At 49.2% G+C, this 16,176-nt stretch overlaps 2 protein-coding genes and 1 non-coding gene across 7 annotated transcripts; 2 read left to right on the top strand and 1 right to left on the bottom strand.

Moving 5' to 3' along the window:
- The first annotated feature begins 238 nt into the window (after window positions 1–238).
- On the top strand, window positions 239–13,073 carry Diablo (diablo, IAP-binding mitochondrial protein). The gene is made up of 6 exons (NM_023232.3): window positions 239–332; window positions 1,022–1,148; window positions 4,231–4,362; window positions 6,338–6,448; window positions 6,570–6,666; window positions 11,696–13,073. Exons 1-6 carry the CDS (start codon window positions 283–285, stop codon window positions 11,890–11,892), a joined length of 714 nt encoding a protein of 237 aa, NP_075721.3. The 5' UTR covers window positions 239–282; the 3' UTR covers window positions 11,893–13,073.
- On the top strand, window positions 1,708–1,766 carry Mir7647 (microRNA 7647). The gene has a single exon (NR_106105.1). It is a non-coding gene; the product is annotated as a microRNA 7647 (primary transcript).
- B3gnt4 (UDP-GlcNAc:betaGal beta-1,3-N-acetylglucosaminyltransferase 4) lies at window positions 12,521–15,942 on the bottom strand. 5 transcript variants are annotated; one of them, XM_011248200.3, is made up of 3 exons: window positions 15,573–15,875; window positions 14,002–14,049; window positions 12,627–13,839 (listed from the first exon to the last, which is right to left on the bottom strand). In XM_011248200.3, exon 3 carries the CDS (start codon window positions 13,827–13,829, stop codon window positions 12,777–12,779), a length of 1,053 nt encoding a protein of 350 aa, XP_011246502.1. In that variant the 5' UTR covers window positions 13,830–13,839; window positions 14,002–14,049; window positions 15,573–15,875; the 3' UTR covers window positions 12,627–12,776. The 5 variants fall into 5 exon arrangements, with proteins under 5 accessions (NP_941013.2, NP_001369783.1, XP_011246502.1 ...); XM_011248199.3 differs by lacking the exon at window positions 15,573–15,875 and adding an exon at window positions 14,771–15,563; NM_001382854.1 differs by lacking the exons at window positions 14,002–14,049; window positions 15,573–15,875 and adding an exon at window positions 15,884–15,921 and having other exon boundaries at window positions 12,622–13,839.
- Between the last annotated feature and the right edge of the window lie 234 nt (window positions 15,943–16,176).

Below are 16,176 nucleotides of genomic sequence, written 5' to 3'. Positions count from 1 at the left end.
CCCGCTGCCCGCGTCACGGCGCGCGACCCGGCTTCAGCACCCGTGCACTGGAGCCTGCGGGGACCGGCGACGAAGTCGGAGCGGTTGGAAGCCAGGTGCGACCGTTAGAGCGGTTTCCTGGTGTCCCGGCCCCGCCCACTCCGTTTGTCCAATCGCAACCGCGTCCTCCTCTGGGGGCGTGACCATGAAGCTCCGGGCTCCTTGGGCCCCGCCTCGCTTGCGCTTCTGCTTGCTATGCTGCGTCACTTCCGGCGCGTGCGTCCGGCGTCGGTCCGCCGCGGGATGGCGGCTCTGAGAAGTTGGGTGACTCGGAGCGTCTGCTCTCTGTTCAGGTACGGCCGCGGTAGCAGAGGGCGGGCGGCGGCGGAGAGGAACCGGGAGCGCCGTGCCGGCCAGTGCGTCGGCCCCGGGCCGTGGTGCTGCCGCGTCCCGCCTTCTTCTGAAGTTAGAGGCGGGCCCCCGCCTTCGTCCCTCGTCCTCCATCAGGGACGGGCGCCTGAAAGTGGTTCTCCTCCCACGCATCCCGGGGGCTGGCTTTGGGGGGTCCCCAGGGACACTGAGGGACAGCCGGGCCACGGCGTTGGCTGGCAGCGCATTGTTAGAGAGAGCACGGGTCCCCGTAAACTCGGCCACCGGCGACAGCGGCTCGCTCCCGGGATTTGCTGGAGGCGACCATTGGCGACACCTGGAACCCAGGTCCCGGGGTCTAAAGCTGAATCCTGCGCACTCCGGAGAGTTTTACGTTGGCGTCAAGTTGCTAATCGGCTGCGGCGACTTTGAAACTTCTCCGCCTGGCGGGACGCTTCCACGCGCATTGACCTGTCGCTCGTGGAACTCAGATCGCATGCCCCTGACTCCCGAGTGCCGAGACTTAACTGGCCGTCCTGTGGTTTATTTTCTTAGAAGATTGCGGGCACTTCCTCATTTAGTCTCATTTACTGCTTGGTCCAAAACTCCTGCAGACCACAGAGCCTTTTACAGATTGATTTTGGGCTTTTTAAATTTTGACTTATGTTTCCAGGTACAGACAGCGTTTTCCTGTCTTGGCTAACTCTAAGAAACGCTGTTTCTCAGAATTGATAAAACCATGGCACAAAACTGTGTTGACTGGATTTGGCATGACACTGTGTGCGGTTCCTATTGCTCAGGTAAGGGACTGTCATGTGACTATTATATATAGGGTAAAGGGGCCAGGGAAAGAACGCCCGGACCCTGACTTGCCCCAGAGACTATTTCCAAGTCTTAGTGAACTCCTGAGCATTGGACAAGCTGCCACACTTTCATAGGTACCCCCTTCCATGATGCCATGTACTGTACTAAACCCGCATCTTCCGAGTGGAGCACGTTTCCCATTTTCTCATGTTATAGAAACAGTGTTCTTAACAGATTCTGCCCCCACTCCACCACCCCTGAAACTGAGCATCAGTTGAACTGGGAAGTAGACCGTTATTCTTGTACCAAAATCGAAGGGGCTAAATTTTGCACATGTGCTGCTTAACCTTTGAGGGTCCTGAGGTTAAAAATGCATTGTAAAAGAACTGAAGTGGGGAGGGTAGGCAGAAACGGGAGGAATAGCCATGTGTTTCCCAGCAGCCATCAGGCAGCTCTCACCTTGTTGTAACTCCAGTTCCAGAGAATCTGACACTCTCACACAGACACACTTGGAGGCATGCATATAAAACACCATTCATATAAATTAAAAGTATGAACTACCACCTCCTGGCCTTTTTTTTAAAAAGCACCAAAAGTCCAGGAGGTGGTAGTACACACTTTTAATTCCAGCACTTGGGAGGCAGAGGCAGACAGTTCTTTATGAGTTCAAGGCCAGCCTGGTCTACAGAGTGAGTTCTAGGACAGCCAGGGCCATTACACAGAGAAGACCTGTGTCAGAAAAGAAACAAAGTCAGCTGGTGATGTAATGTGAAGAAAAATATGGTGCAGTGGTGTGAGACAGCTTGGAGAAAGCTGACTGAGTGGCCTGGGTGAGGGAGAGGCCTTCAGCAGAAGGGGTTCCTGGCAAGCCTAGAAGGTGTATTTTGTGTGGTATGCAGCAAAGCAAAGTGGGCGGGCTGGAGTGAGGTTGGAGAGATAACCAGGGCTCAAATACTGTGACTGATCCTTGTGGCTCATTGTGGGGCTTTGGATTTTCTCTGAAGGCCTTGAAGGATTTGTTCTTGGAATATTATGATCTGGCTAATGTTCCAGTTTGATGAGGTGATAGCTGGCAGGCAGCACATGAGTGAGGGAGAGCTGTTTCCCACTTGAATTACCATTTGCTGGGACAGAGGAGTGGGTCTCCATCGGAAGAAAGTTACATTTTAGAAATGTCAGTGAGCAGCTGATAGGAAAGTGATGGGTTTTGTTTTGTTTTGTTTTGTCACTGGCTGTGTGGTTTATGGAGAAGAGCTAAATTTTGGGTTGTGGCTGAGAGCATCAGAGGGCAGCTGCAAGAAGGGTTGTCCTGCTCAGCAGCCCAAGTGTCTTCTTAACAGCTGGGTCATCTTGCCAGCCCCCAAGGTTCTTTCTGCCCCCACCTTTGAAAAACCATGGGTTTATCCTCTTCATTTTCAGCTTTTTAAGTCCTGGTTACTAGTCAGTTGTGGGCCACAGGCCTAGAGCCGCTGCAGTCACTGTCCTGTGGTGTGGACCTGCCATCAGAACTCCATGACTCTATTATGTGCTACAGAGCTGTGTCTAGTTCTGCCTGCACTGTAGTAGCCTAGCCAGTTGTGTTGCTCTCATGCCAGCCAGGCCTGCCTGCCTTCCTTCCTCCCTCCCTCCCTCCCTCCCTCCCTCCCTCCCTCCCTCCCTCTCTCCCTCCCTCTCTCCCTTCCTTCCTTCCTTCCTTCCAAGGACCTTAGCTGTTCTAGTCCTAGCTTCTTCAGTACCAAGTCACATCTCATTAAAGTCTGAGTTCCGGGTCAACTGTCCTCTTTCTGGCTGCTAGAGAGATGTATGTTTTGATGTTTGCTGACATCTGTGTAGCACTATGTTGGGTCAGTAGAACATGAGAAAGCACAGGCTTGGGAGAAGATTTGCTTTGAGGTTTAACGATGTGTGATTTATAGGGAAAGTCACATGACTACCCTGTGCATAGATTTCATTGTCTGTAAAAGTAGTGATACCCACAGTGGAAATGGGTGGAAATACTTTGTAAAGTTAACGTTATTATCCTCAGGTTTTCCAGATGCTGCGTCAAAAGTTAGCTTCCCACTTAGCCTTAAAGAGACTTCACGTGCCAGGGTTTGGTATACCCAGGAGGGCCTCCACCCATGCAGAGAAGGGGGGTGATGGGGGGAGGATTGTGGGAGGGGGGCAGGGAGGGGAGCAATGATTGGGATATAAAGTGAATAAGTAAAAAAAATAAAATTAAAAAAAAAGTTTCCTGTGAGTAGAGCTGTCATTCTGGGTCACTCTTCAGGTAAGGTCTTGATTATTCGTGGGTCAGAAACCCGCTGATAGTCATGCTGCTTTTAACAGTTGCTCTGGGCTCTTATGCTCCACACAGCAAACCCAGACAGCAAGCAAAACAGCGAGGCGGTGTGACAGACACAGTGAGGCCTCCGTCTGTCGGGAAGCTAGGGCGAGGGATCGCTGCCCTTGTCAGGTTTCAGGGGGATCAAATTCCCATAATTCTATATAAGGTTTCATTGATATTTGTTCTTCCAAAGATCTTTCTTTTTTTTAAAGATTTATTTTATGTATATGAGTGTTCTATCTGCATATAGAGCCCGAATGTCAGAACAGTAGAGGGCATCAGATCATGTTTTAGATGGTTGTGAGCCTCCTTGTTGGGAACTCAACTCAGGACCTCTGGAAGAACAGACAGTGGTCTTATCTGCTGAGCCATCTCTCCAGCCCCAATATATTTGAGTTTTTGAGACAGGGTTTCTCAGTGTAGCCCTGGCTATCTAGGAATCACTCTGTAGACCTGCCTGTGCCTCCAGAGTGCTGGGATTAGTAAACATCTTTATATTTTCAGCATCTAACACCAAGATAGCAAGTGAATTGTAACTTCATAGATTAGTTATGTTGTATAAGGAAATTTGTTCTCTGGGACAGACAATGAATGTAGAGAGACTTCACTCTGAGCTATGTTCCTGTGGTTCCTTAAGTTATCAAAGCCTAAGAATAGTTCCCCAAAGAAATATAAATCGGGGTGTCTTCTGACACCATGGAGTGTTCATCTTGAGCTTTCTGCTGGTTGGCAGCTGAGTGTTTGTCTTTCAGAAATCGGAGCCTCAGTCTCTCAGTAACGAAGCATTGATGAGGAGGGCTGTGTCTTTGGTAACAGATAGCACCTCTACCTTTCTGTCTCAAACCACCTACGCGCTGATTGAAGCAATCACCGAGTATACTAAGGTAGGTCTCACTTTGTGCAGTCTTTATTTTCTTTCAATGTTGCCATAGAATCCAGAGGTTTATGGGTGCCGGCCTACAACCCTCATTGATTTGCTGATCCAGTAGTTTGCAAGCTCTGGCTTGTAATCACGTCTGGTCTAAATGCTGTGTTCATCTTTTATTGGAACTTAGCCAGGCTTTTATGTATGTAGTGAAAAGTTTAGCTTTAGCAGAAGTCGTGAGGCGCTTGGGCCTCAAATATTTACAGTATGGTCCTTTAAAAAAATGTTGCTGAGGGCTGGGCTTCTGTAGTAGCTCATTTGTAGAGTGCTTGCCTTGGTTTTACTCTCTTCTGCGTGGTGTACATAGTCCCAGCACTTGGGAGGTCGAGGCAGGAAGATGAGAAGGTCGAGGCCAATTTGAATTGTAGGACTCCCTACCTGAAGTCTCAGAGCATAGGTTTTATATTTTTCAGGAATTCCTCTTTCCTTTATTTTATACAGCAATCTTAAATAACTCATCTGGTTCCATGGGGTTGAAAGAGGGTCTGCAGTACTCACTATCCCCTCTCCTCAGGAGTAGCCCTGTGCTCGAGTCCCAGCTACCCTGGAGGAGGATTGTTGGTGGCCCATCCTGGGCAGCACAAGTACAGCAAGACACTGCCTCAACGTCATTTTTCTCTGCATTGTGTTCTCTATCTGAATGGCCAGTTTTAGTTTTCTTGTTTTGTTTTTTCCTAAGAAAGCCATGTAGCTCTCGAACTTGCTATGTAAACCAGGCTAGCCTCGAATTCAGAGATTGCATTGCTAATTAAAAGGCAGGCTGTGGGGCTGGAGACATGGCTCAGTGGTTAAGAGCACTGACTGCTCTTCCAAAGGTCCTGAATTCAATTCCCAGCAACCACATGGTGGCTTACAACCATCTGTAATGAGATCTGACGCCCTCTTCTGAAGTGTCTGAAGACAGCAACAGTGTACCCATAAATTTAAAAAAAAAAAAGGCAGGCTGGATGTTACCCTAGCAGTCTAGAGCCAGAGATAGACAGATCTCTGAATTCTAGGCCAGCCTAGTTGACATAGTGGTCTCTGTGGTGTGTGTGGGGTAGGGGAGGCTCAGAGGTTAGGATGCTCTTCCAGAGGTCCTGAGTTCAATTCTCAACACCCACATGGTGGCTCACAACCATCTGTAATGGGAGCCAATGCCCTCTTCTGACATTCAGGCTCTGTATGCAGATAGAGCACTCATATACATACAATAAATTAGAAAATAATAATCAAATGTTTTGGGCTGGAGGATGGCTCAGGAGCAGTAGCTGCTCTTCAATTCCCACATGGCAGCTCACACCTTGCTGTAACTCCAGTTCCAGGGGATCGGACACACTCAGAAACACTTGGAGGCATGCATATAAAACACCATTAAAAATATATATAATTTTTTTTTTTTTTAAGAAAAGGCCAGGAAGTAGTAGTACACACTTTTAATTCCAGCACTTGGGAGGCAGGCAGTTCTCTATGAGTTTAAGGCCAGCCTGGTGAGTGAGTTCCAGGACAACCAGGGCTGCACAAAGAAATCCTGTCTCAAAACAAAAAAAGCACCCTGTGTGTGTTTTGGAGGGTGGGGCAGTAATGTTGGACCCTAAGCTAGAATCACACAGGTGGTTGTGAGCTGCCCAGTGTCAGCTCTGCCTCTAATTTCAGTGTTTGAAGCAGGAAAACTGGGCTGCACACTCGTGAAAGTCATTATGACCATGATCTGCATGACACCCAAAGGCTGGTCTTGCCCTCTACCCTGGCTGAGGAGGAAAGGGATTCCCACAGCTCAGTGGGCTTGCTCTGTTACTCCAGGGTGGTCTTGAACTTGAAATCCTCCTGCCACAGCCTCTTGAATTGGAGATGACTGGATGTGCTACCACCCCAGGACTAGTTATCTGAAGGTGTAGATGCACTAGTCCTTTCAGGGAGTCTCTCCTGACTCACTTATCATTCTGTGTTTGTAGGCTGTTTACACGTTAGTGTCTCTGTACCGACAATATACAAGTTTACTTGGGAAGATGAATTCCCAGGAGGAAGATGAGGTGTGGCAGGTAATTATAGGAGCCAGAGTTGAGGTGAGTGAACCTGTTAGTCATTTCCATATTAGTGGGCTTCATTATGGCATCTAAATTGTTAATCTGAGAGTAACTGTGTTAACCTCTTCATGGTGTCTGGAGCTCTCTTCTAAACTTGCAGATGACTTCAAAACAGCAGGAATATTTGAAGTTGGAGACCACTTGGATGACAGCGGTTGGCCTTTCAGAGATGGCTGCTGAGGCTGCCTATCAAACTGGTAGTTAAAGGATTGGGATTTTTTGTTTTTTATTTAGTTGTTAAAGACTTTAGATTCTCTGGGTGATGATACAAATTATCTTTCAGAGCAGTAGTTCTCAACCTTCCTAATGCTGTGGCCCTTTAATACAGTTCCTCATGTTGTGACTCCCAACCATAACATTATTTCCTTGCTATAATTATAATTTTGTTGCAGTTATAAATCATAATCGAAATATCTGACATGCAGGATATCGGGACCATAGTGAAGAGCTGCTGGCTTGGAGGTTTCCCCATTTCTTTGTTGTTGTTTTGAAACAGATGTGGTCTCATTATGTAGCCTTGGCTAACCTCAAACTCACTATGTGTAGAACAGGCTGGTCTAGGACTCACAGTCGTCTTCCTGCTTCAGCCTTCCAGGTCACAGACATGAACTGCCACATCAAGCGTTAACATTTTCACAGAAGTGAGGCTGCACGTGTCTAGAAAAATAACTAGTAAAAGCTGCTGTTAAAGTGTTTCTAAATAGCTTTAAGCATTTTATCTTTTAAACTGAAGAACACAGATCATAAGTGATATGAACCTCCAAACTAACGAGTCCATAGAGCGTTTGTCTGTGGTGGCACTCGATGGGGCTTTATCATGGAGCCAGACTGTCACTCCCACTCTCAAGTGACCAAAATGAAACTCAGCCTTTGCTTCATTTCTCCCTGTGTACAAATGCCTATAATCCTAGCACTTCGGAGGCTGAGGCAGGAGGATATCTGTGAATCCTGAAACTAGCTTGCCTGGGCTACTTTCAATATAATAGTTTTCTCAAAACAACAATGCAGGTTAACATACTGAAAATGGGAACCTGAGAGTTAAGGGCCTCTTCCTCTTTAGCACCCAGCATAGAAACAATTAAATGTTCAGCGTGTAATTGGATCCAGTCCTAAACCAGATGGGCACTTTTTGTTAACTCAAAATATCAGATTGAGCTTTATAGTGTTAAGTGGTAAAAGTGATGTGTTTAAGTAGTAGGATGATTTGTTTTTCACGAGACAGGGTTTCTCTGTGTCAAGTCCTGGCTAGCCTGGAACTCATCTACCTGCCTCCTGAGTGCTAGGATTAAAGACATGTGCCACTGCCACCACCCAGCTGAGTAGAGTGTTGAACAGACCCTCCACTCTGACCACATCAAGCTTCCAGTTACCCTCCTCCCTCAGAGCCAAGTGCTGTGACTGTAGGCAGGAACCACCATTCCCAGCAGGCTTGACTTTTTTGGAGTCAGTGCTATGTAATTGTATTTTGTACCAAACTGCAGAAAAATGAGAACACTGAAAACCTGAGAAGGAAGAGATGGTGAGCATGGAAGTGTTGTTGGAGGAGCAGCTCACACGTGGTGGGTAGTTTCCAGTAGTGCTGAGAACTGACCCAGCCAGGAGCCTCCCCGGGATCCTCCACCATGACTGGGAAAAAAATCTCTTCAGAAATATTAAACTGTGGGCCGAAACTTTCAGAGAAAAATCTTAAATCCTGTAAGATACTAGAAGGACTAAGTAGAACCAGACTGTAGTAGTTGGTTTACCCTGCAAACGTAGGTGCTGGAAAGCTCCCACCTGTCTCCACTTCCGGAAGTACAATTCATGAGTAAAGTTTGAAAGGAGAAACTTGGGAAAGTTAGATTTAAAGTAGTAGCTTGGGAGTGAGTCATGGAGAGCTGCCGAGGGGTGATAGGGCCTGGGGCCATGTACCATAGGAAGAGGGGCAGAGAAAACATGGCAGGTGTGGTTGAAGCAGAAAATGAAATAAACTCCAAGCAGTGGTTGTGCACACCTTTCATCTCAACACTGGAGAGGCAAAGGCAGGAGGATCTCTGAGTTCAAGGCTAGCCTGGTCTACAGACCTAGTTCTAGGACAGCCAGGGCTACATAGAAAAACCTGTCTTGAAAAACCAAAAAAAGAAAGAAAGAAAAAATACAGACTAAAGGTTTGAGAAGCTAGTATCGTGCCTGAGTTCAAGCCACAGCACTTCTGTAAAAGCTAGGCATGGTGTCACACTCTTGTAAATCCTAAAGAGCTGAACGCCTGGGGGACAAACCCAAGGTTCACACATGCACAAGATACAAAGTAAAACATAGGAACAAGGTCACCAGGACTCATAAGAAAAAACTACTAAGTAACAGCCTGTGCCAGAAGAATAATTCTAAGACCAGCAAGAATGGCACAACAGATCAAGCCACTTGCTACCAAGCATAATGACCTGATTTCAATTTCTGGAACCCACATAGTAGAACGAGGACTCTCAGAAGTTGTCCCCAACCTTCACCTGCACGCTGGCACCACACATGGGAAAAAGTTCTAAGCATTTTACAGAAGCACACCTGAAACAGAATAGCACAGAAGGGTGAGAAATGAGAGGAAACTGGAAAGGCAGCCGCCTCCCTCAGAAGCTAACAGCTATGTCAAGAGGAGCTCAAGGGCAGAGCAGCAAGGCAGAAACACACAGACTCAACAGGGAAAGGCTTGGGAGACATCCTGTCTTCTGCCTTAGTCAGTGAGGCAGGGTCTCCGTCAAACCTAGAGCTCACCAGTTAGCGTCACTTGCTAGCTTGCTCTGGTGATCCGTCCTCCATCTCTGCCTTCCAAGGCAGGAAGTGTGAGCTGGTCATCTTTCCCACCCAGCATCCACATGGGTTCTGGGATCCAAACTCTGAGTCATCTCCACAGCTTTTTCAGGTTAAAGAAAAAAAAAAACACCACCCAGACACAAAACCACAGAAAAATGTAAATAAAGTGTTGACCTGCTTCCTAGAAAGAGCACATATGCATTTAAGACAAGCATACGAAGTCTCACCTTCAGCCCACTGCCAACATTCCTGGTCTCCAAAGTTTAAACGTGGTTCCCGGGGTGGGACTGCTGCTCAGTGGCAGCACCTTGGCATGCATGAGGTTTCTTAACACCTCAAAAAAAAAAAGCCAGGCCCTGCAGTATCTCAGGCTAGGGGCAGGAGAGATGGCTCAGTGATTAGAGTGCTTGCTGCCCTGTAGACCCACATCAGGCCACTCACAGCTGTAAATGGATCTAAGGGACCTGGTGTCCTCCTCTTTGAAATTCACTCACATAGACAATCAAAAATATTAAAAAAAAACAATCTCAGGCTAAAGAAGGAATTACTAGAAATTTAAAAATGTTTAGAATTCTGAGAAGTAGTCCAGGTCTGTAACACAACCAGGGGATTCTAAAGTAGCTCCTGGGGCTGGGGAGCCACCTCAGCATCCTGAAGCACGAGGAAGGCAGAGACAAAGGAGGCCCCTTGGAGCTTGCTGGCAGCCTAGCCAGTTAATGGTCTTCTGACTCAGTGAGAGGCCCTATCAAAGTATCAAAGATATATGGAGAACCCTCCCCTCCACACATGACATGCCTGCAATGCCAGCACTGCACAGGTGGAGGTGAGTGGCGGGCTGTCTTTCCTGCAGTAGGTACCAGATATAAATTAGGCTTTTAACTCAGTAAATTATACATAAGTGAACTTAGGGGCTGCTGAAATAAGGGTACTGATACCTGAGTGTGATCCCCAAGACAGTTGGTGGAGAAGAACAGATTGCTGCAAGCTGTGCTGACTTCCACAGGCACACCCAGCCACTAAGTAAATTAATAAAAGCACTAGTGAAAAAAAAGGCTCAAAAACAGGAAAAAGCAAAAATGTGAGCATAAGATTAACTACACAGGGTCAGAAAAGACGAAAGCAGATGAAAGTGGGTGAGAACTCTGAAGACTTGGTTGTGACAGTCTTTAAAGGCACTGTGGTCTAATCACACTAGTGATACTTTACAATAAAGGACATCATTTGTCGCTCAAGGAGACACTTTCTGAAATGTTTACAAGGTGCTCAGACCAGTCACTGCAGGGATATAGTATTGCCAGAACTGAAAAGGAGCCAGCTGTGCATACAGATGTAAACTGTGAGCTCTGCCATTTGCGTAGCACCACAGAAAATGGAGAAACTGGGCTGAGTGAGCTCAGCGGGTAAAGGCCGCCAAGCCTGGCCACCTGAACCAAGTCCCTGGGACCCAAATGGAGAGAGAGAGACCTGGTTCCCATTAACTGACTTCCACATGCACACTCTGCTTCACCTTGAGAGACTATTTGAAGTAAGCTATTTAAACATTAGCACCATCTGACATTTTGCACAGCTAAAAACTAGATGGCGTTCCCAAAAGAACAGCATTTCAATAAAACATATAATCTAGGTACAAAAGCATTTGGTTTCTCCCTTAAGAGAAAAATGTTAAATAAAAGCAGCATCCAAAGACCACATTAATCTTATTAATAAATGCAAAATAGGTTAAAGAACTAAGGAATCTATAGAAGACTAATAATAATGAAAGTTGAAATTCTCCAAGCCCCGGTTATTTTGGGGGAAGAGTTAGATATTCAAAAACTAAAATTCCAGGAGAGATGGCTCAGTCGGTAACATGCTTGTTGTTCAAACATAACGATGCCCCAGGCTCAGATGTCAATAGCACCCATGTAGAAATGAGCTGCGCTCCTGGAGCTCTCGTGAGGGCTGGCCTGGCTAACCTAGTCAACAGCACAGACACCAAGCTGAACCCAGGGTGGCTCGAATCTAACAGTGGAGTGTGACTAACTTGTAAATAGAGTGCACATCAGATGCAGCGACAGCTGAACCTACACCCAACAGCAGTGCAAATGTAGCTCCTCCTGGGCATGGTGGGTGAGACAGGAGAATTCAGGGCCAGCCTGGGGTGTATGGGGAGACCACAGGGTTTTGCCTTAACCTTTAGGTGCATGTGAATGCAGGTGTCCCCAGCGTCCAGAAATCAGAACCCCTGGAGCTTGAGTTGTAAAGGTTGTGTGAGCCTTTAGCACGAGTGTTCCTCAACCTGGATCCAGTCAGCCCTCCAGCATCTAACACCCTGACCCCTCAAAGGAGATAGGATGTCAGGGAAGTAATCTCATGAGGGCTGAGCCGCCAGCCTCAGGCCTTCATGTGTGACTTCTGTCCTTACTGTGGTGCTCAGTGCAACTGTCTGTCTTTTGATAGGAGCAGATCAGGCCTCCATAACTGCCAGGAATCACATCCAGTTGGTGAAGTCACAGGTACAGGAGGTGCGCCAGCTCTCCCAGAAGGCAGAAACCAAGTTGGCTGAAGCACAGACAAAAGAGCTGCACCAGAAAGCACAGGAAGTGAGTGATGAGGGGGCTGACCAGGAAGAGGAGGCCTACCTGCGTGAAGATTGAGGGCCTGAGCCCAGTGCCCTGTCCATCCACTCTGTGGGGAAAGCGGTGGATGGTATCCACCTAATGTTGTCCCAGCTCTGCAGAGCTAACAGTCCTGCCATTGACAGTCAGACCAGAGCCTTCTGTGAGCTGTGCCTGGCCCCTTGTCTGCTCACACCCTCTGTGCCTGGTTCTTAGCTCTGGGCGTGGCTCAGCACTGTCCCTCAGCACTGCTCCTCTCTTGCTGATCTTTTAGCTCACACCCAAAGCATTTCACCAACCTGGGCCAACAGAGGAGGGGCCTTTCCTGCCACACCCTTAAGTTCAGTAGCTGTTTAACTACAGTTTTTAATGTTACTCGGATGTTCAAGTGTGATTTAGTGCTTGCTTCTCCACAGGGAAGTGGGGGGCTTGTCTGGTTTGTAACATTTCTGTGTTTATAATGTCCTTTCTCCCTGTGAGCACAGCTCAGCTATGGAGTTACTCAGGGCGTGAACAGCTCACCTGGTGCTCCCCACAGGCCCTTCTCTAACACGTACTTCTTGTTTGTTCCTTCTTTGAATTTCTCTGCTGTATCCAAAGGAAGAGAAGTTTAGTGTTTGCATTAAAAAAGAGAGATTGAGAGTGAGAGTGAGTCTTCAGGCTGTCCTGCAGCGTCTTCCTTCGCTCCCTAGGCAGTGGGAGCTGGGGGCCCTGGGGTCCTAAGGCTCCCTGGCAGCTGACACTCCCATTCAGCACATGCTAGAGAAGTTTGCCAGGTTTCAGCACTTTTAATTAAATAAGGTTGTTAGCATAAAAATAAAGATCATTTCCTGCTGACCACCAGGGACCAGTTTTCAGAATTGTTTCTCCTGGTGATAGGAGTTGAGTCACTCTAAAGCTGTTGCTCCACCCACCCCTCGGGGCTAGGGCTTGTGGGTAGCTGCACACTTAAGCCTCTCATCTGTCACCAGCGCCCACATGGTCCACATCTCCAGGGGGCTGAGACGGTGCACCAGCAGGAGCCCTTTGTACAGACAAGGGTCCCTGGGATTGAGGGGCTGTTGGATTCCAAATGTCTTGAAGCCAGCATGGTGTATGGGAGTCACCCCCAGCTTCCTCAGGCACATCCCCACAAAGACATCGTCAATAGGAAAGAGCTCTGCCTCCTCCATGGCCATGTGAAGATGCCTCACAGTAGCCTGGGACATGACGTAGCCGCCGCCTCCTGCATAAGGTGGGTAGTGGCGGGCCCTGTACATGGAAAACGGGATGAAATATTTAACTTTGGTGTTCCTGTTGGGCCGGGCCAAGCGAATGACATCTCCCACTAGGAAGTCCTGGGCCGGATCCCAGCCCTCCAAGAACTCGAGCACATTGGGAACATGGATAAAGACGTCATCGTCTCCCTTTAGTATGAAGTGGGCCTGTGTGCAGGCAGCTGCGATCCAGCGCTGCACGTGCAGCTCCTTGAGAGTCAGGTTAAAGAAGTCCTCAGCAAAGTCCCACTGTAAGATGTCATCAAACTGCCAGCTCTCATAGACCAACAGCTGGGCCGGGGGCACAGGTCCTGCCACCCCCAGGAGGAACACCAGCTTCAGCTGCCGACCCCTAGCCCAGCTCCCAGCCCGGCCCCAAGTGCTTCGAATGGCTGAACGCTGTTCAATATGAGCAGGCTGTGACTTGATGACCAGGAGCAGGAAGGTGTCCCTGGCACACTCCGAAGGCTCCAGCAAGATGGAGAAGTTTCGGCAGTGTCGATAGGTTAAGAAGAGGCGATGACGGCTGGGCAGGGACAGGGAGGTGTTAACAACTGTTAGGTTGGGTGAGCACTGGCTATGGTGGGACCTTGGCAGTGCCAAGAACTGCTGGTGGGCCTTGGAGCTGCCTGCTGGTATGCGCTCCTTCAGAAGGAGCAGGCAGCTGAGCAGTAGTACCACAAGACTGCAGAACAGCACACAGCCCAACCTGGGCAACATAGTCGAAGCCCTGTGGGGAGAGAGCACCCGAGCTAGGCTCACACAGTCCCTGTTTCGGGAGCAAAGTGAGTTCCTTGCAACCCTTCAGCTAAGTCCTTGCCCAATTCTGGGACTTTTGGTTTTCATTTTTGATTAGGCCAGCCTAGCCTTGAACCAGTGACAAGTCTCTCACCTCAGCCTCTCCAAGAGCTGGGCACGAGCCACTCCGCAGAGGTGTTTCCTGGAGAAGAGACTTAAATCATCGGCCCTGCCAGCCCTTACCTGCCTCCTGCCACCTTCTTGGCAGGGCTCAACATTTTCCTCCCATGTGGCTTGTAGCTATCATACAGCTGAGACACAATGAACATTCTCAAGTTACCATATGGACTTTTAGGGGAAATAGAGCCATAGTCCTGTGTTGCATGCCTTATAAGCATGAAACCTGACATTCAATCCACAGCCAAAGTCAGCTTGGTCTCCAGCATGTCCTGTAGTTTCTGGGTAATATAGCCCCGGCAACATCAGAGTCCCAGGCCTCTTGGGAGAGGGAACTGCACGACAGGGTAACAGGCAGTGGTGGGTCACAGAGCATGAGGAATGTGGGGAGCAGGGGGTGCTCATAACTGGGAACCAAGGGGGAAAAAGTCTTCACTAGAGTAGTTTGCCCAAGGTCTGCAGTAACAAATCAGCCTTACTTTCCTTCCTGTCATTTGTCACTGCCTGTTCTGCCTAATAGTTTTCTGACACACACGCACACCCCACACACAAGGCAGGGTCTTTGACATATGCTTACTACTTTACCAAATAAACCTCATGCCCAAAAAACCTCAGACCTGCAGTGTGGCTGTCGATGATGTTAACCTGACCGACCTGCCTCACCTCCCCAGTGCTGGGCTCACAAGCGGGGCTTTATATGGTGCTGGGTAAATGCACACTATCCAAGCACTACAACCGAGCTATACCTGATAGCTCTCCTTGCCCTCTTCCCCTGGAGGCTGGAGTCACAGCCAGAGCCAGAGCCACACCTAATATAGGGAACAGAGGTACAGGTGTAGCAGCCAAATCCCAGAATGCACATTACCATCTCTCTCCCATCCTTAAGTTTAAAAAAAAAAAAAAAAAAAGTGTCACTTCGACCCTGTTGTCCCTAGAGATGTCTAGAGCATCTCTCCTACTAACTCCAGTATTAGCCAAGCAGCTAAGGACATCCTAGTAGGCATGATAGACCAGATGTTGCTAAGGATGAAGTGATTGAGGAAAGGCCACAAGACCCTGGGATAGCTATGCAAGTGCATGAAGCAAGGGGACAAAAAGTGACAGGCAGAGAGAACATCCACGCTCTGAGCTGAAGTAGGAGCCACGCAGATAAATCTCAAGACGAGGAGCGCATATGGCGCCTAGAATGCTGTTCATCAAGAGGAACCTGGAATGCCCTCCCTGCAAGGCTCAGGAGCAACACCTGAGGGTACAGTTGAGGATTAAATGGGCGCCCATGGTTTTAATGTGATTCTTGTTTGGCTGAAAGACCTGGAGGGGCGAAGGGGACTGAAGCTACAAGAAAGCTCTTAAGCTGCAAGGCTTAGTTAGGGTCACAGCAGCCTCGCGGGGATGGTGTGACCACAGAGTTGTAACTACTCGGGGTTTGCAGGTTTGGTAAGTCCGCTGCCATCCGGCCACTCGATGAGGGGGGCTCTGGTTTGTCCCGTAACCCGGTGTCCCGCACCCCACACCCACCCAAAGTCCCGGAAAAGCCCACTTCCCTACCCCAATCACTGTCCCGCGGGACCGGGTCCTCTCTCCGCGCCCTCGCCCTCGGGGTGTCGGCAGCCTCGGGCTCTGGGGAAAGGGCCCAGGTAGCTCCATCCTTTCAACCCGAATCTAGAGGGCTGCGGTGGTCGGAGCCCACAGCGCGGTGTGTCCGGGCAACCGCCGAGCCCAGACGTGCGACAGAGGGGCGGGCAACAGAAAGCCCTCCAGCAGAGGCACCGGCAGAACGCGGTTCCTTCCCGGCAACGGGATCCAGGCGCCACAGGCCGCGCGACCTCACCACCCCATCCCCGCCCTCAAAGACCTACCTAAGTACCCCTGGGGACCGCGCACCGACACAAAAGCCGGGCAGTATCTCGCCGGGAGCGCGAGGAACCCCCCGCTGGGCGGGTCTTCAGGGGCAGGGTCCCAAAGAGAGGGCGGAGCTCCAAAATGGAGCAACCGCGAGGCTCTTCAGGGAGGAGGGGCGGGGCTTCGCGTTGGGGGCGGAGCCATGGACTCCGCCCCACCTTGCAGTCTATCCAGGACGCACTTGTGGCTCGTTGGCAACTGCAACGCTCTCTTTCCCACGCCCGTTGGGCTGCCAGCGCCGTGCCCCTTC

The sequence above is a fragment of the Mus musculus genome, chromosome 5, assembly GCF_000001635.26.
Source record: "Mus musculus strain C57BL/6J chromosome 5, GRCm38.p6 C57BL/6J".
NCBI classification, from domain to species: Eukaryota; Metazoa; Chordata; class Mammalia; order Rodentia; family Muridae; genus Mus; species Mus musculus.
Note: the sequence above shows the minus strand (reverse complement) of the source record. Positions and strands in the feature narration are given on the sequence as shown.